A 19,629-nucleotide genomic window follows, 5' to 3' on the forward strand; every position below is an offset into this window, starting at 1 on the left:
TGCTGTCTCATTTTCAAGAGATTTAGGCAAATGGAAGCTTAAGCTCCAGTCACTTTCACTGGGGCATATTTGAAAATTTTTCCAGGCTGACCTGAAATAATCAGTTTAATTCACTGACTACAGCTAATCCCTCTGTTTAGTCAATAAATCAAATTTAGTTGATAAATGCGAAACATGTTTTGATATGAAAAGTTTATGTATCCAAAACATCTAAGGTTTGTTTTGTTTAAAAAAAATAAATTTTATATGCTGTTGTGTGTGTTTAAATTCCAGTGACCATCCTAATGCAGTTTGATAGAAGTCATGAGCAATAATTAATTATCTAGTAAATATGCAATGTCATGCACCATTTTCTAACATAATAATGTACAATTAGTAAGAATCTGAAAATATAAACTATACAATTGCTTAAATAAATATATGTAATTACAGTGTGCCCACCAACGGAGCAAAAAGAGGTACCAAATCTAGTATAAAGACTGTTTAATTGTAAAACATGTTTTAGTGGTTGTATCAAAACAATGAGAAGGCAACTTTCTTCAGAAAGTAACTAAAGTAGAAATGGAAAAGTTGATTCAAATCAATTATATAAATCAAGGCTTTCCTCTTGGTGATTTAAATAATGATTTATATTGCCTTGATTTAAATCTGTCCATCCTGGTTGGAACTATCAATATACTCAGATATTTTTCATCAAATCTCATTTCCTCCAACCGCATTAGTCTTTGGAGCTCCTGCAGTTTTAAAATTATTAGACCATGTAAGGGAACACACAAACAAAAAAGAACCAGCTGTAGTTTTGTCAGACGATCCCTCTTTTAGATTGTGCTTGGTGCCTTGATGCAACTGAATACTCAATAACAGAATTACCAGTGGCAGTTAAGATATACCCCTTTTATCTGGACTGGGTAGCAAAGCTATGTCCTAGATCACCTTAAGATAAGAGAAGGGTGGATGTACTGTTTAATAGGATTTGGCCTCCTTTCATGGAATATCTTATGGTCAATTCCTAAAGTACACTTCCAGCAGACACACGGTGACATTGGTGAGTTCAATCCCCACCATAAACATTGTAAACAACAAACAAGCAATTTAGTTGAAGATAACTGCATCTTGCAACAAATACCTCAACATACAGTTACACATGCATAATAACCTATAGGTGCACTCTGATACGTAAATTAAGTTGCATATTGTAAATATGTATTTATTAAACCCATGGACAGTCAAACAATCTGCTTACAGCATTGTGTGACGAAACATGTTCACTCCACAGGCCGATTAGCTAATCAGGCTTTTTTTCCCCCAACATTAACCCGTGTGCAAGATGACAGCATGGGTCACATGACATTTAGATTTAACAGATGTGGCTATGATCTTTATTGAATTTCCTTAAGGATAAGAGTTTAAACTTTCAGTTAACTTTAAGCCAATTTTATATTTTGTTTTCCATTAAGAAAAGCATCAAAGTTTGATGTCATCAGATCATCTGTTGGCATCAAAATCTACTATTTAATTATTATGCAGAAACTCTATACTCCCCTCCCCTTTCCATTGCTCTATAAATGTTTGGTCATTTTTCTATGGCGATACTGTAAAAGTAGTAGTTCCCTATAATTTGCACACTGCCGTCCTGTTGGATGAAATTAGGTGACAACACATTTCAGGAACAGAAACACCATTCTGGCAGAGAACAAAATGTCAAAAAAACAAAACCTTGTGGCACATTTACAAGAAGTTATTTCTAATAACACCATCCTTCTCCAGGTCAATTTTTTTCCTAGCAGAAAGACAGACTGTACCTATAGCTACATCTATTTTCTAATTAGTTATCTTGAATAAGAAGGGATGGCTTTCACTTTGGTAACAATAATGAGTTGTTTGTGACTAACTTTTTTAATGTTCTGCTCATTTCATGACCCTTAGGCCATGTCTACACAACAAAGTTTTGCTGGCCTAGCTATGTTTATTTGGTGTGTGAAGGAAAAAAAAAAAAAAAAAAAAAAAAATCACACCCCTAACAGACTTAGATATTTTGGTAAACCTCCAACCCATGCAGATGCAGCTTATATTAGCAAAAGTGCTTTTGCTAATATAGATAATTTAATTCAGGAAGATGGTTTAACTGTACTGGCAAAACAGCACCTCCACTAGAGTTGGAGTTATAGTTAGCTATACCAGCAAAGCCTTTGTAGTATAGACTATATCTTGTTCGGAATCCAATTCATTTCTATCATATTCTAACATTTAGTAATTCTTTGGCAGGGAATAGTGCAAGTAGTACTGGAAAGACAGACCCTACCCAACAGAAAGGAGTATTAGCTAAAATTGGTACTAATTCATGGTATGTGATCTAGTGACCATAGAATGAGCACATCAAGAAATTACACTAATTTGAAAGGAGTGTTTGGGACTTTATTTAAGAATTTGTGCTGGACAGTTAACGATGCCAGGCAGTAATACACAAAGATGTCTAATGACTGCTCCATTTTTATTTCTGGGACAAAGGAATATAACAGCTGAGAACAAACTGTTTTCAGATTCTGAACCAGAATCTGCATGAATCTTGTGTAATATTTTGTAGGACATCCACAATTTTTAATGTTGACAACTGGGGGAAAATGTGTTACAACTGGGCCCAGCACAAACCATTCAAATTTAATGAAATTAGTGAGTTAATCTCATATCCCTCTCTGTTTACAACAAGATTTCAACAGAGTTCTGTTATTTGTGAGATAATGCTGTAGTTTCAGTATGACACATCTCTTTTATTTAACCAATTTTAATTTCATTGCATCCATGTTTCCAAGACTCTCACAAATGGCATTCTTTCTGTAAATGAAACTTCCCAAGGGGCTTCTCTCTCACTGGAGATATATACTCCACCTCCACATAGCAAGCTATTACTCAGGATTTCTATAATGGTTTTAATGATAAGCTACCTTTTATAAGTGATTGAATACCCTAACTGAAATATTTTAATGGGATATATATAGTTTTAATGCGTCTCAATCAGGAGGCTATTGCATCAATTCCACAGGGATTAACCTTAAAAGGTTTTGCTCTTCATAATAATGTATTCATCTACCTGGGGCAAATTTTTATTTTTTAGAACACAGTACTAACAGCCCTTCTGAGAATCTGCACTCTGCATTCCAGAGTGACAAACAAGAATTTGCATTCAAGTGCATCTCTGACTAATCGCAGCTTTTTAGATTACAGATTTGCACAGTACTAAGAGAAATCCTGCTGTATGAGGAATCCTCATTTTACATACTTCTAATAATATATCTTCTCTGAAATGTCACTTGTCCACAGCCTTTTTGACTGACCATCTCCTAGAGCTTTTCCAAGAAATGTAATACTGAAAAATGAGTATCTACAAAGTAGCTGACATTACACACACAGTATACCCACACCACTATAAGAAAAACCAGAAAAAGAGCACATACAAATTCTTAATTGATTTTCTGCATCTCAATGAAGCAACATGATGATGGGCTATTCCTTCCCTCAGCTGCACACTGCAGTACTACTGATGCAGGAGCCTTGTTTTGCAGACAAAACCTTGGTTACATTTTTTCATTTGAGAAACAGTTTCTTGGTCATTCCACTGCTTTTTAAAATATGATTCAAATGCACTCTTAAAACCTCTAAATTTACACAAGATCATTCTTATGACCTTTCTCTTCCCTCGCTATCCATATATCACCCAGATTCATAACCTGAGATTCTTTTCTGACAAGGCAGTAGGTGAGAATTGGCCCCATTGATTTCAAATGAGTTAACTGGTGTAAAACTAGCATAAATAAGAGCAGGATCTGGCCCATAGTCTGCATGGGACATTCCTCTCCAAGCAGCACAGTTTGGCACAGTTGTAGGATTTCCTATGAAAGCTACATCCTTGCGCCTTCCCTCACTGATTAATGTTTACATTTCCTCTTGATGAACCAATCCTTTTTGGACAGTGTGATAGAGAAAGAGATTTAACTGAATTAGGATTCAGTTAGTTTGTTTACAGACATACATGAAAGGAAAATGAAATCAAATTGGTCAAGCCAGACTTTTATAATACATATATGATTTCACCAGACGGTCCTAGCCTTTTCTGTGGTTTGGTGTGTGCTATGTGTTATTCCACAAAACTTAATCCTCAGCAAAGCCAGATAAAGGGCTTCAGAGCCAGAATATTACATGCAAATAGTAGATCTTCATTTTGAACTATGTTGTATTCATTACACAAATTAATACGATTGACAATATGTGATGAGACCACTCATTTTCTATTATGAAACCACCAAGAGGGTTGGTACAAAAGTCTGCATGAATAAAAAGCTGACACATGCTAATCTGCTTCTTCACCAAGCCTGAGCTATGACTGCCTTAGAGTGGGAGGAAGAAGTGAGGATGAGTGCAGGAATTTCTCTCAAACAATTGTTACACATTTAAAAAATTCACTCACATTTTGGAGTGAATAAGTGCTTCAAATAGAGCTCTACACTGTGTTAGTTTTCATTCCCTATCCTCCAACTCATCCTATACATGGGAAAGGCTCCTGGCTGATCTATCTTCATTTACTCCTCACATCTCACCATGACCACAGGCGTGTACCTGGAAGAAGACCTTGGCGCACATTTATGCAGGGTGTGCCAGACAGCAACCTGTCTCCTGGCTCCTCCAGAACCTCCTCCCAAGGCTCTTGCTGCACTTTTCCCCACACCTCCTGATTCACGCACATGCTGTATGTGGGCCCACGAAGTTGCAAGACCTACTCGTTAACCTCCTCCTGGCGCTGACTTCCAATCCCTCCCTAAGTCACATATCTAGGCAGAGTTCTTCTGGGAGACGTCCACTGCCTGGATGTCTCCGAGGAGCAGTGGGTGCTGTCCGGGGTTCTCTGCTCGGTGTCCCCCTCTGAATCCCTGAATTTATCCCTTTGACCTTCACTCCCATCTCTTGTTTTTTCATTTGCTGTTCTCCAGAGTTAGCTGATGCCTGGGTTTGGTGGCTCATCTCCTTATGTTGGGGGAGGAAGGGTTAGCAATGGCCAGGCTCACACCCACTCTTCCCTGGTGCCTCAATAGGTCCTTCCCACCTCACAGAACCTAGGCCAGAACAGAGGGTTCTATTCTAAGAGTCTAGCCAAAATGTGACAAGGCAGTTGGATCTCACTCTCTCACTAACCACCCACACAGCAAAGGATGAAGTTCCAGTTAAGGTTTCTACCTTGCTCCTATCTAAATTTACTTATTACCTTTCTTCTTGTGGGCAAAAACCATACAGGTCCCCACTCCTATGTCCCCCAAACTACCCAACCCTGTTCTGTTAAGGCATTTTTCACTGCCAGCTACAGTGGCAGCAGGAAAAACTAACCTCACCAGCAGAAACGTACCTAGAAAAAATGTCTCCCCACAAGGGGACAAAGCTGGGGCAAAGACAAAATGCTTATTCCTAAAGGATACATCAGGTTAAATTCTCCAATATCCTAGATCTACTCTCCTTTTGCTAGAACCCACACAATATTTTGGTGCTGACCGTATTAATAAGCAACTCAACAAGCTGTACCTTTAAAATAAAAACCACCTAGCCATAGGATGCTTCATAAACCCACGAATGCTACATGTACCTCAATTCCACTCAGAGCACTTTAGTCAGACAGAACTGGACTGCAGGCTGAGAAGAGGGTGGTACGTTAAAAAGAGTTTTAGTTTCACTTCCTTACAAGACCTAATGCTCAATTATCTTGCATGTCATAGATTCTTGCTGAAGAGAACCTATTTAAGTTATAATCAGAATAGGATCTACAACAATTTCAGGCTGAGGAGTATTTATACTTTGAAATGCCAGTGCAATGCTATTGCACCAACTTGCTCAGCCCCTTGCCCTACAGATCTGCTGTAGTGTTTGAGTATACTCAGAACATTTGTTTTGCTGAAACAAGTTATTTTTAAGTAGAGATCCGTGGTGTGCCACTCTAGCTCATTTTTATAAGCAAGAGCTCTCAGATGGGCTATATCCATTGAAACAGTGTCCCCAAACCCCAAAACCAGAACTTGCGCACTCCAACTTTTAAGGAGAAAATAGCCTTTAAAAGAAAAAAGGGAACTGGGATGAGATGGGAATCCAACCAGTAAGAGAATAAAGAGAAACACAGAAGAACATCTGTTATCCAACAGACAGGCAGGAGACAAGAGGTAAGGAAAAATTCTTGTATCACTTATACAAGTTACATTGGATACTAATTGCTTCCTTTAAGTCATCATTTAACGTGCACAGTAATGTCCTGTGGATATTACCTTATCATGGTGGTAGTATTTTATTCAGATGCTTGAAAGGTAAGAGGGGTCATCAAAAAGAGTCCATATTTAGAAGGACTAGAGCCAAATATAGAGGATATGATTTTCAAAAGCACTCAGCAATGGTCTAAACCTGTTCCCACTGAAGTCAAAGGTAAGACTCCTGTCAACTGCAATGGGAGCAGATAGATCAACACTGAGCACTTTTGAAAGTCTAACCTTTATATCTAATTTATAATATATATATTTCTCATAGCATTTGTCATAGCTAGCATTTACATTTTCAGAGACTGAAAGATGTGGTACTGCACTGCAGTCTGTCAGCCTTACTTATCCGATCCCATAAGATGAGTATTTGTTTAATTTATTTAGTATCTTCTCCCGTTATTCCTTGAAACAAGACTTTGAACCCTATCCTACCCATTTCATCCATGTCTGTAGTCTTATTTAAAGTCAAATGAACTATTTGCTAGAGTGCAGCAAGCAGGAGTTTGTGCTCTGTCTAACCAAACTATGATAATGCAATAAATCCTCCTTAAATACTAAAGTAAAGAACACAGTTATTTTGTACCAAAAGGTGAATTCCACTGCTCTAGACCTACTCAAGGAATAGACTTATTCCAAGAGCAAAGTATCAGTGAATCAAATGCACAGAAAAACTACACATCAACAGTGTAAATACCAGTTTCTCTTTAAGCCGACACTTACAATAGGCAAATATTCATAAGTAAGCAAATATAGATAAAATCTGTACTTAAGATGTATGTACAAACAAACAAGCCTGAAAGAGTCCTGAAAACTTCAAACAATCATTCTTATGAGCTTTGGGTAGGGGAGTAAGTGATATGGCTAGTGGGCTAAAGGCCAATTAATAAATCTGATTTCACCGATACATGTAGATAAAACAAATTAGGAGTGGTATCCGGAGAAAGGGGGTGTAAGACTCAACTATCTCCATGAATTAAAGATTTCACCTCAGATTTGTAATATGAAACTTAACAAGCATTATAAATATTTGTATGTTTAGCTTTCAAAAAAGGTGTGTGGCTGCTGAACGGATTGAATTGCCTAGATTGTGGCATAGGGTATTGTGGGCTGATGCTTGTTTAAAAATGGCCCCACCCAGCTCTGTCAGTCCTGATTTGCTGCTTTACTGAATTACTTACATTTCCCCAGGGCAGAGAATTATGATCATGAACAAATATGGGGCTATTCTCTCATGGGAGCTAAAATCTATTCTTGGCCATCAAAATTTATTACACCTTGGTTCCAACCCAAAGTTACAGCCAAACCTCCTGAATGAGATGTATCAAACTAACACCCTTTTGTCCTTCCTTTCCATCCCAGAAATGGCATTTCAATAAGAGTAATATAAATTTAATGTTTACAATTATTTACTCTAAGATGCAACATGAACTTATGGACTGAGCAAAGAGTAGGACACAAGGAACTGCTTCAGAGTTTGAATAGTAGCTCTGTTAATGACTCTCTAGGTAACCGAGAGCAAGCCAGTCTGTACACGTTCCCCCCATCTATAAAACGGGGATAATATCTACCTAACAAAGCTGCTGCAAACTGTTACATGGCCTAATGGATCACGCACTGGATTGGGACTCAGAAAACCTGGGTTCTAGTCCTTGCTCTGCTCATGGAATGCTGCATGGCCTTGGCCAAGTCACTTTGTCTCAGTTTCATCATCTGAAACATGGAGATAATGATACTTACTTCCTTTGAAAAACACATTGAGATCTACACATGAAAAGCACTACACAAGAGTTAGGCATTATTTGGCAATATTAAATGTTGTACAAGCACTAATTTTTCACTAGATTAACAAATATACTTTTGTTTATTATGATCAACAACCGTTTCCTTTGTTTAAAATAAAATGTGTATATATAAAAGTGTCTAAGGTATGTTATGGGGGCTACGTTTGAGATGGTGCAGGAGAGAGAAAGAGAGAGTATTTGTCCTCATGAAAGCATAGTGGGCACAGTGTAATTTGGTGTTCTGTACAAACTACATTGCAAGAAGAAAGTATATTTTTTACAAGATATGCGCAACCATTGACTTCTACATCATATTTTGCGCTTTTTAACAGTATAATTAATCCATATTTCTAGATATAGATGGAACCAACTAACGATCAAAGTCATGCCAGCTGGGGATGCGATTTTATGAGATGTTTGTTCTGGTCAGTATTTGAATATGAAAGCTACAAAGAAAATGCAGAAAGCTACAAGAAATTGTATAGACAATTTTATACAAGCGGCAATTTTCTCCTCTCAAATTCAGTACAGAACTAATAGTCCAGCATGATCTTAGTGGGTATGGTGCTACCTTTCAAATGAAACAATTTGGTTGTGTAGAAGGACTTTCATTGTACTACAACTCAGGTTCCTTCAGCAGGCTAAACCAGCTGAGTCTTTAAAGTTTTCATGGCAGCTTCAACAAAATAAAGGATGAGATCTCATGTCATGATGAAATCCCAACTTGGCTATTTAATTAAATATTTACTGTAAGTTTCAATTAATTAATTAGTTTTCACTTATGCAGCACTTTTCATCTGTAGATCTCAGAACACTTTATGAAAGTATCATTTCCCCCATTTAATAGATAGGGAAATTGGCACAGACAGGTAAAACGACTTGTCCCAGGTCACACAGCAAGTTGGTAGCAGAGCCAAGAAGAGAATCCAGGTCTCCCAAATCCCAGTCCAGTGCTTATTCACTAAACAAAGGTGTCTTTCTAGATTACATTTAATTGGATTATTCATTTACTATCCTAAAATGATATGTAGTGTTAGTGTTAACAGGTAATGTGCCACATTCCATTCTCACAGGGTGAATTGATAAAGAGGCTTTAAAACATCCTGAGGGCTGGCTAGTCTGAGTGAAAGGCTAAATGTTAGGAATGTTCATGTAAGGTATTGTTCAACTGATATATTTGTTTCCACTATAATTTGTCAAATAGTCTTATAATATCAATTTTTCAAAAATTCAATTTTTGGGGATAGTCTTGTTGATTCCAACATGCATTATTGTCCATCAATAGAACTGATTATTTTGTTGGTAGATGAATAAGTACTAAACGTAAACAGTGATTTGTCTCTGCTGCAACAGTGCAATAGAAGGCTCTTACTGAACAAAGGGTTTAATCAAAACTTTAAAGACAGCGCTAAGTCAAATAGGAGTGACTAAAATTAAACTTGTTTCTATCAAAAAAGATTTTACTTGTTACCAGAATTCAGCCCAACTGCGAAGATGCAGCAGAATGCTTCCATTTATCCATGAAGTAAAAATCCAGCCTCTCTCTCAAACAGAACTATGCTACATGGCAGGAATTTAAATCTAGGAAATGAGAGCTTCAATCTTAGTGCCAGTAGGAATGATTCTTTACAAAAGGTGAAAAACCTATTGGTAGTTTAATAATGCTGCTTTAAAACTAAGCCCAATGAACGCTTTCAGGATAAAGGAAATGCCTGTACAGACATGAAGGCCTCTGGGAAGCAATAAGATTCTAAGAAAGTGCAAGCTACATTTTTGTGTGTCATTCAGGGCAGAGTAAGCACTTGGATTCCACAAGTATGTCACCTCTCCACATTAATTTGAGTGATAAGCCATAAGATTTTTGGGGACTGTATGGATTCAGCCAAGATTCACTTACAAGGTTAAATATTGGCATAACTGAGTTACTAGGGCCAGGTTATTCCTTATCAAAATTAAAGTGAAATACTCTGATTTTCCGTGGCTAACTGAGCAATTGACTCAGGTTTATTTTCATCCAGTTCTATGTGCAATGAGATAGTATACATTTAGCTAAATATTTAGCTAACTTTTTAAGGACAGTATCATTTCCTGTTGCTGGTTTGAGTATATGAGCTTTAAAAGATGTTTGTACTCTGAAAAGGCACAGCTTGCTGTCATCAAGGCAGCATTTAAAATAACTACATATTAATTTTAAAGGACTGACCATATTATCACCCTTTAAGTCTACAGCTCAGAACACATAAAACTAGTTGCATTCAAGGCTACATTGTTATCCTTATCAAAAAATGCAAACAATTTTAATTAGCTTATCTACTGGACCATATTGTCAGATATGTTAATGTAAAAATGGTGCCAACAATCCCTGCCAAACCATTAATCAAAAATGCTTACAACTGCGACAAAGAACATCGCCACCATCCTCAAACCACACAATCAAAAACGTAATGCCACTGCCTCCCAACTGGAAAGAAGGTCTGAGTTGCCTGTAACAAACCGGAATCAAAGCAAATGCCCAGGGATACGCCATGTCTTCTCGAAAAGGCTGCAGTCCACCTTGTCTCGAATAAAGCTTGGGTTTCGAGGAAGAAATTTTAGTGGATGCGTGACACCGTGACCTCTGCTGTCAAGCTTTCCACCAATCAGGGAACAGAATTCTTACAAAGCTCCATCAATCTGGCGCTTTAACATCATCATCGCAGGCTTGCAGTTTAATCTAGAGGATTCCATTTTTCCTGCAGACACTCGCACAGACGCACCAAGGCAGGCACAAGCCGTTTTGCTTCCATCCCTTCGCCTTGCTTTCACGCGCAGCTGTCCATCGTCCCCGTCACCACACGGAATCCGGCGCTGCAGCCCGGCTCCCCCTGAGCAACTCCGCAGATCCCTCTCCCGCTTGCAATTTTTATCGATACGCAAGGAAGGCGGGGTGGGTGGGTGTGTGGGTGTGGGGCGGGGGGGAGCCCCTGCAGGCAGCCAGTCTACTCCCAAAATGTTTTCCATCTGGACAATACAACCGCTATTTCCAAGAGTCAGGCTTCCATGCAGGCTTGGCAGGACCCTGGCTAATAGGTCCGGGCTTATTTTTAACGCGCCGGCGAGGGAACACGGTGTTTTGTTGTGCAACGCTCCCCTCCTACACCCCCCCGCCTGCCCCCGACTCGGTCTGCTGCAATGCCCGCAGCCCCCGACCCCCCCCAACACGCACGCCGGGCGATCCTCTCCTCTCCCCGCCCGCCCGGGTTACCTGTAGGAACGCTCCCCGCGCACCGTGTGCTTCCTGAAGGGGATGATGGTGCCGTTATCCTGCAGGATGTCGTTGTTGTTCTCGCCATTGGGGGACAGCGCTTGGGTAGGTCCCGGCATTGGCGCGCGCGCTCCCACCCCCCACACGGGCTGGCTGCGGCTGCCTGGCTCGCGCGCGGAAGCTCGGCGGCGGAGAGGCTGCGCCGGGCGGCTCTGCTGCTTTGCCTCAGCGGCGGCGCGGCTGCCTCGCTCGCTCGCTCCCCCTGCCTGCTGACGTCAAACCGCCCGGAGCAGCAGCAGCGGCAGCAGCACCCTGGTCATGTGACCCGCCCCTTCTCGCTCTCTCTCTCTCTTCCCCCCCCTCCTCTCACCATAGCAACCAGCTAACTCAGAGGGTCGCTTGGGTTCGCCCAGGGCTCCGCCGCGCGGCGGCGTGGCGCAAGGGGGCCGGCCCTACCTCGGGCTTGCCGCGCGCCCCGGCCTGAGTCAGCGCCTCCGTCCTCCTCAGAACGGAGCCAGCCCGCGCGAGCCCCTCGTTCTTCTTCCTCTAACCGTTTCCTTTCGGTGCCCCGCGCGGCGGCGTGCAGCTGTGTACACAAAGAGCCAGGCACGGGGGGGCGGGCGGCCCGTGCACCGCCGCCGGGCTGGAGCCCCCCGACTGCCCCTCCCACCCCCAGCTTATTTCGTTTCAGCTGGTTCTCTGGCTGCTGGGAGCGGGACCGACCCCGAGCCCCGGCGGGTGGAGGAGACACTGAGCTGGCGTCCCTCTGGTTTTTTTAGCTAGTCCGTGGAGATTTTTACAACGAGGCTGCACCCAGCCCTCGTATTGCAAACGCACCGTAGGCAGCAGCCGTGAATGGAGAAAGGAAAGGTCCAACCGCGAGCCAAGATCTTTTCTGCAAGAGCTTGAGCTTTACTCCTGGAGAAGAAAAAATGATTTTCAAGTGACGGGGAGGGGAGGGGAGGGGAGGGGGCATGGCCTTGGCAAAAAGCCATTTTCAGGGCGCTGAGCGGTGAGGCGATGCAGAGATGCAACATGTCTTTTCAGCCTGCCTCATGTGACTAGCAGTCATTTATTGTTCGTCCTACCTTTATCGGGGGGAAACCACCAGTGTTTCTGAAATATCATAATCCACCATCATCTCTCCCCCCGATACCAAATTATTTTTGGTCGCAGGTTTGTGGCAGTCGCCTGGAAGCATCAACAATTGTGTTCACATACAATGCCCAGATCGCAGTGATATCATCCAAACATGAAAAGAGCCCATACATCTATTTTTCCCCAGGGTTTTTCTTTCCATTTTAACGTGCATTTTATAATTTGATCCCCAGTAATGCAAATATTTCCTCTTCCTTCACCTAATTTAAAATGCTGCAGCTTGAGGCTTGTTTTTTTCTTTTTTTAAACAAAGTAGATCTGACCCCTATTGGAAAGTGCCTGAATTTAAATGTACAATATTATGTAACTGCATATCCGAAGTAAGAATTGAGCCCTCTCCTGTAACGTATTATAAAGGTTTAAGTTTAATGCCTGCCCCCTACCCATATCTGAAGTTGCTTTCCCTTTTCCTCTGTCTACTACTCAGATTGGGTTTCCCCCTAAACCTGTAACAGGTTTGAGACTCTAATCCACTGTTTTGTACCCTCTAGCTTCATCTGCTACTATGTTTAAATGAACATTTTAAGCTTGATTTTTAAGTTTCCAAATTTCTCTCAAATTTCAGCATACATACTAAAGCCGTTTGATAAATTCCCCCTTTCAAAATCTTGTTAGTGGAGGAGTAAAAAGGGGAAATGCTGCCAATATATGGTGAGAGACTACTGAATAACTAGCACTGCTAATTCTATTAGCAGTTATGCAAATTGCCATGTTAAATTCTTCTTCCTCCCCTGTCCGCCAATCCCACAGTTTAGAAACAGTTCCCTATCCCCCAGGCTCTTTTATCCCTAAAATCACTCTGCATATCCACAGATAGAAGTGGCAAAATATGCAGGAAAGTTTTAACTAAGGTAGCAAGGAAAATGATCTTCAACTTTAAATAATTTATATTTTTAACAAGAAAGTAATGTTAATTGTTTCTATACACATGGGTGCCACAATTAAGTTTTGAATCCACCATTATGAGATGTTAACCCACCTTGGTTCAAAGATATATGTTTATCAAAATCAAGCCATTTAAAATGACTCTCAGTCTATTCTAAAACCCACACATAAGCAAAACTGTGCATTCAACTGTGTGGGAGGACAGTCTCTTTTAATTAGTTGTATGGGAACTCAAGGCTGGGAGCTGGAAAAGAGTATGAGTAATTGGGCAGATGTCCCATGCTATTTTTGGCCTCAAAATAAAAAAAAATAAAATACTTAAAATTCACCCTTTTAAAATCAAGTGTTTGATCAAGTAGAAATCAAGTTTTATATAAATAAGTAAGTGACTAGATCTCAGTGACAGAAGATTTAATAAAAACCTCACGGCTTTCTCAGCTATCATAAAAACACACTGACCAGATTTATATTTTCTGACAGGGTTAGCAACTTCCCCTCCCCTCTCTGTGAAAGTAAAATTCACTCATTAATTAAAATAATCATTTTGTGACCTTTCAGACTGACTTGATGCTTAGGAAAAAGTTAACTTCGCTTACAGAGTTGCACCTACTGTATAGTCTCTGGATTTTTAAAAACGTCAAGTTCAAGTATAACTAATTTGGCAGCAACTCAAGCACAGAACAAAACAACCTATTGTACTGCAGAGAAGCCTACTTAAACCTAAGTCACGGTGGTGAATTTTGTAATGTGGGCATCTATCTCTGAGGAAGTCGACAGACCACCAACTCCTTGCAAGCCATAGAACAGACAGACGGGAACTTTTACTATTGATCCATGTTGGATTTGAGCTGGAAACCTAAAGGTGGAAGACTTTTCAATTACCAATCCCAGGCTATATCCAAATACCTTATGTCCCCACACTGGGTTGGGGGAGAATACCCTATTATTAAATTGGTAATGCTCTTGAAGTAACATGGGAAAGACAACAAATTCATTGTTAGCATTTCAACATTTTTTTAAGCCATTTTACAAATAAGTGCTGCTAAACAAGTCTCACAGGTGCCCTAAAAATACATGAGATAATGCAGATGCAAAAGCTGCTATATAATAATAGACAACATAAAAATAATCTGTAGCAGGTCTTTGGCTGCCAGACATTCCTATCTGATCCGTCAAACCAGTAAGCAGTAAAACATTCAGCCACCTCTAACTTGTAAAAGCATTTTTATTTCTTCACCAACAGCAAAGAACAGAGAAGCAGGCTGCTTTACTGAGGTCACCAAAATAGCTTAAAACATGCACTGGCAAAGCGACAGCATGGGGAAGAACAGATGAAGACAACATTACAGCATTATTTCAATCTCAAGTGTGTTCACATTAGGATTCCAGTTCAACTCAATGGGTTAGAGAGTTCTAGTTTCCCTTTGTTTACAGAACACAGTGTTTCTACATCTTATCTAATGCAATCGAGGAATTATGGGGGGGAGCGATTTGGGTCCCATATGCATGTCTTTCTGCCTGGCTGGCAGAGTCTCCATTTGGAAACACTGCATGTGCTACAAATATAACTCATTTTGTAGGTACAGCGAACTACTACAAGTACAGTAAATCATCCTGTAGGTTTCCTCCTCCCACATTCATAGTTCTCCGCAAAGAATTCCCTAGATCTAAGACACAGTGACATGGAACAAAGCCAGTAAGCCATAGAAGTTATGAAATGGCTGTATATCCTTGCTGATTTTATAGCTTTCACATTCAGTAAACACACACACAAACAGAAATGCAGCTTTAAGAATGTAGGTCAAGTCAGAAATTCATTCTTTTTAGCACCACCAAAGGAAGATCAGAAGGCACGTTTCATTAAAATGCAAACACTGGTGCTATTTACACTAATTAAACAACGCAAAAAGAACCTGGAAAGCCTGATTAATGCTCAAGCTCTTCCTTCTACCACTACCCCTATGTACTACATCCTTGGGGAGTTCCTACCCTGTCCCACTCAACTCCACCCATAAGAGACCACATTACTTCTGAGCAAAGACTGGGATGTGAATCAACTATACTATATTTTAAACAGCCAGCAAGTCACTAAAGCCAATACAAGTCTTTTGGCAGCATTCTACACTTTTGCCAGCATGGGGATAATGTGTGACTGGTATCTGAAACCAGCTCTCCTGCCTGGCAGCAAAGAGCACCACAACTAAGACAATATTTTTCAGAACACTATTTGCTTTCTCCTCAGAGCTTTCACCTCCATTGTAGTTAGTGCTCTGTGTCTCATTACTACTATAAAAAGCCCACAGTGTGGATGTGTAAAAAACCTCATGATATAAGCCCTTTTAAAAAACAAACATTTTTGGCTTTAGAAATACCTCAAACATACTCTAATAAAAACTTTAGACCATCTTTTTTATGATAATTTAGTGCTTGTAAAAGGTGCCTGATGGACAACCCCTGAAGACTGAGGCCAGGTCTACAAAATAAACTTTTGCCAGTGTAGCAGTGTTGGTTAGAGGGTGATTTTTGCAACATTTCTGTACCGGATAATCCCTGGTGAGATCCACTTATATTGGCAAAAAAGTACTCTTGACAATATAGCTCAAGTGAGAAACTAGCATAAACTATGCCGGCAACAGCCCTTTTTTGCCAATGTAAGCTGCATGTGTACTAGGAGGGTTTGCCAGTTTAGCTATACCAACAAAACTTTCCTAGAGTAGACCTGGCCTGTCTGTTTGTCTACAGATCGTTAGAGACAGAGTGTGAGATCCTCTGTACCATCCTATTATGTGCCTGAACTCCAGCCAGCAGAACTCACCACTAACCACTAGAGATGAGTGACTCCATCTCCATATGCATTCAATCTTTGGCCTCTCTGCCAAGGCTAAGACAAAGATGCCAATTAGTGCTAGTTTTTATGACCATTTTTGTGATGTGGACAATTGTCCACTGGGAAGCGGAGTGAGATCAAACTCATTTCATAGGAAGTGTTAGATGGTAACATCTCAGTCACTTGTAAAGCAACAATGCACTAAACTTCTGATCAATGCAATTTACTTAGTTCATTCAACAGTCATTATTCCTTGTTGACTTTGAATTCACTACAAGGGAATGAACAATTATCTAAAGAAAAACCAACAGACATTTTAAATCAAAGTGACAGTTCAGAAAATAATTATTTTTAAAATGATCTTTTAGCACCCTAAAATGTGTTGGGTATTTCTCAAACCTAAAGAGAGAAGTCTAAATGGGGGGTGAGGGGGGGGGAGAAGTAGTGAGAAAGGGAGAAGAGATTAGGACAAGGTTAAAATAATAAAATCATGATTGCTCAGTAAGACATGGACACATCTGACTGTGCAGCTAGGCCCTTATGAACTAGTTAGGCATGTATCGCATTTTAAGCACGAGTAGTTCCACTAAACAAAGTAGAACTATTCATGTACTTAAAGGTAGGCTGAATCAGAGTGTATATTTTCTTTCCAAACAACCTGCACATAGAACATAAATTTCTGTTCATGTTTTCTGTTTACTAAATAGTTAAAATTGTTATTGTGTTAGGGAGCTCACAATAAGATGTCATCTAACAGAAGTGTGAAACAGACAAATGTGATTGTACCAGATTGTCAGTACAGTATTCTAATCTTTAATAATGACATACATTACACATAAATGCAAGTGTTACATAAATGCTTATTTTAAAGGAATTAATAGCAGCTGACAGTAGTGTTAGCAACACATTGGGCACACCAAATCAGATGTGATATACAGTGTGGCTTAAATTCACGCTAAACTAGGTTATGCAGACAGAAGAGTTCAGTTCTCATTTTTCCATAACCTGACCAGCATCCCTCTGATTAACCCAAAGGGATGATCCAGTGGTGATGTTAAGATGCTTGGAATGAAACTTTAGATCCAAGACCTTTTCTGAACTTTATTAGTTTGCATAGTACCTGATAAAATCCCTTGGGTACTTACTCTATTCTTTAATATTTATGTCACATTAGGTTTAAACACTACCTTACCAACATGGTAAATGCTATTTCTGGCATGATGCAGAGAAAGAAACATAGCATGAGGTCTACTAAACAATTCCTTATCCCTTCAGCTATCATGTAGATAAGGAATGAGCCTCCCCAGGGATGGGGAGTGTAATAATATCAACCCCGGATGTTGTATTACTATACTTTCTGAACCTTGACTATCGCTTTATTATTTTGTGCTTAAACATTTCCTCTAATAAAACGTTTTAATTTGCCTCTTCAGGATAGACTTTGATTATTTGCTTGCTCTGCAGAAAGCAGTCTATCCTAATGACACCACGTGCATAAACAACATTAGCACGAGGGAATCCATGTCTGTTTTTTAAAAAGATGAGGCATATTGAAATTCCAGAGGTCAGGTGTCATTTTTAAAATGTGTTCTGTGTCTGTAAGGAAAAGTAACAGGAAAGACTGCTGCCTGCCACTTACAGCTGGCTTTTCAAGAATGCTCAGCTGAAGATCTACCATTAACCATAGTAGGGAATTCATACACATGCTAATGTTCTCTCCCCCAACCTGTGGTAACATGCATTTTAGCAGCATCCACCCTTTAATTACCACAATAATCAGTGGATCACTCACAGATCCCAACATTTTGGTCACAGACACTTACAGAAAACGGTTAACATTAACAGCGATTTTAAACAAAGTTATTACATTCTGGGGATACTCCCCCTGAACTCAGAATATTAGTATTTACTTGCTGCTGCTGCAGCATCACTATACAATGGATCACAAGATATACTCCATTCACACAGGAAGAAAACAATTTAGAAAAGATTATGTTCCAGTTAGACATTCCCCAAGCCAAATTGAGCACCATTGGACTTAAAGCCAGAAAGTCCATAAGCTAAAATCCATCCTTAGATACTGTACCTAGAAAGATGCAGCCTTCAGTGTACACTAAACCTCTCCATATTTCCCAGTTATAAAGAAAAATGCACCAAATATCCAGCATGTTCTTTTGACTAAACCCTTCACCAGCTACTTAGGAACATTACAAAGCCATCTGCCCAAAGCACTACAGCACAGCAGAGAACACCCAATGAAGAAAAGCTCAGTCTGAGAAATTGAAAAGATTCTCTTCCTTGCATTACCTCTAGACAAAGCAACAATGAATGGAATTCTTATGGGGGCATATTACACCTATGTTCAGTGATATGCATTAGATTTCAATTGAGTTCTAGGTGCAATTTTAAAAGTGCTGAATTTGACCTAGAAAGCCATAAATGGGCTGAGATCAATTGAGGTGCTTGCAGTACCTTTCCCTCCATCCCTCATTGTAAACGGAAAAGGGCTGGAGACAAAAGCCCTGATTCCTATGTCATTTACATCAGTTTTATTTCAGTGCAAAATTCAGAGTTGCTCCACATTTATTCTGGCATAATAAAGTGCGGAATCCAGCCCAATGTTTTTGCAGGGAGTCCTCAACAAAGGAACTAGCTTCCACACTTTGGTTTGCCAGGACTGAACATGAAGGGTATGTCTACACTGCAACAAGACACCCATGGTGGTGTGGGTTGGCTGGCTCAGGCTCACAGGACTCAGGTTGTGGGGCTGTAAAATTGCAGCATAGACCATCAGGATCAGGCTGGAGCCCGGGCTCTGGGACCCTTTTCCTCTCCCCAGCACGTGAGGTCTCAGAGCCCTAGCTCCAAACTGATCCCAAACATCTATGCTGCAATTTAAAGTGCACAGGCTAAGCCAACTGATCCAGGCCAGTCACAGGTGTTTTATTGCAGTGTAGACATACCTGAAGACCACCTTTAGGGGTGGGAGGATAACTCAGGTAATCTAGATTCCCAGGCTTGTTTTGGGAATGAGAAGAGCTTGATTGGGTGCAAGGCAGAGAAGATGTTCTAGAGAGGGGTTTTTGTTTTGAGCTTTGGTCCAATTTTTACGTTGTACAGATTTTATTCATTTTAACATTGTGCCCAGATCTACAGAAATCCACACTGTACATGAAACAAAATGAATCTATAAAATAAATGTGGTATCAGGCTGGAAGCCTGGGGGAACAGCAGAGAATATCTGAGTGGGGGAGAAGTATAACAGAAGGACTCTTCATGGATTTCAAACTGTTAGGGAATTTTAGGGCTGCTCTCCACTTCCCAAACCCTCAGTTTTACCGGAAGTGGCGTAAGTTGGAGCTGGAAAAGTGCAAAAGAAAAAAAATGCCAGAACCTGTAAGAAGTGATTTAAGAGGCTGCATGGAGAAGTCATGTCTTGTGTTCTTCCCT

The 19,629-nt window shown here is 40.2% G+C and overlaps 1 protein-coding gene across 9 annotated transcripts in view; it reads right to left on the bottom strand.

Annotated features, from left to right (window-relative positions):
- MAPRE2 (microtubule associated protein RP/EB family member 2) overlaps nucleotides 1–19,629 on the bottom strand; it is a 127,720-nt gene that overhangs the window by 71,680 nt on the left and 36,411 nt on the right. For 5 of the 9 annotated variants that reach the window (XM_067553815.1, XM_067553809.1, XM_067553811.1 and 2 more), the window contains exon 3: nucleotides 11,310–12,227. The exons of 2 other annotated variants lie outside the window; for them this stretch is intronic. In XM_067553815.1, coding sequence (XP_067409916.1) covers nucleotides 11,310–11,397 — 88 coding nt within the window. In that variant the 5' untranslated portion in view covers nucleotides 11,398–12,227. Of the gene's footprint in view, nucleotides 1–10,456; nucleotides 10,838–11,309; nucleotides 12,228–19,629 lie in introns of those variants that run through there. 2 more of the 9 variants (XM_067553813.1, XM_067553814.1) reach the window with 2 other exon arrangements.

The sequence above is a fragment of the Emydura macquarii genome, unplaced genomic scaffold (genome assembly GCF_026122565.2).
Source record: "Emydura macquarii macquarii isolate MOO-44397 ecotype Brisbane River unplaced genomic scaffold, CSIRO-AGI_Emac_v2 contig_1477, whole genome shotgun sequence".
NCBI lineage: Eukaryota > Metazoa > Chordata > Testudines > Chelidae > Emydura > Emydura macquarii.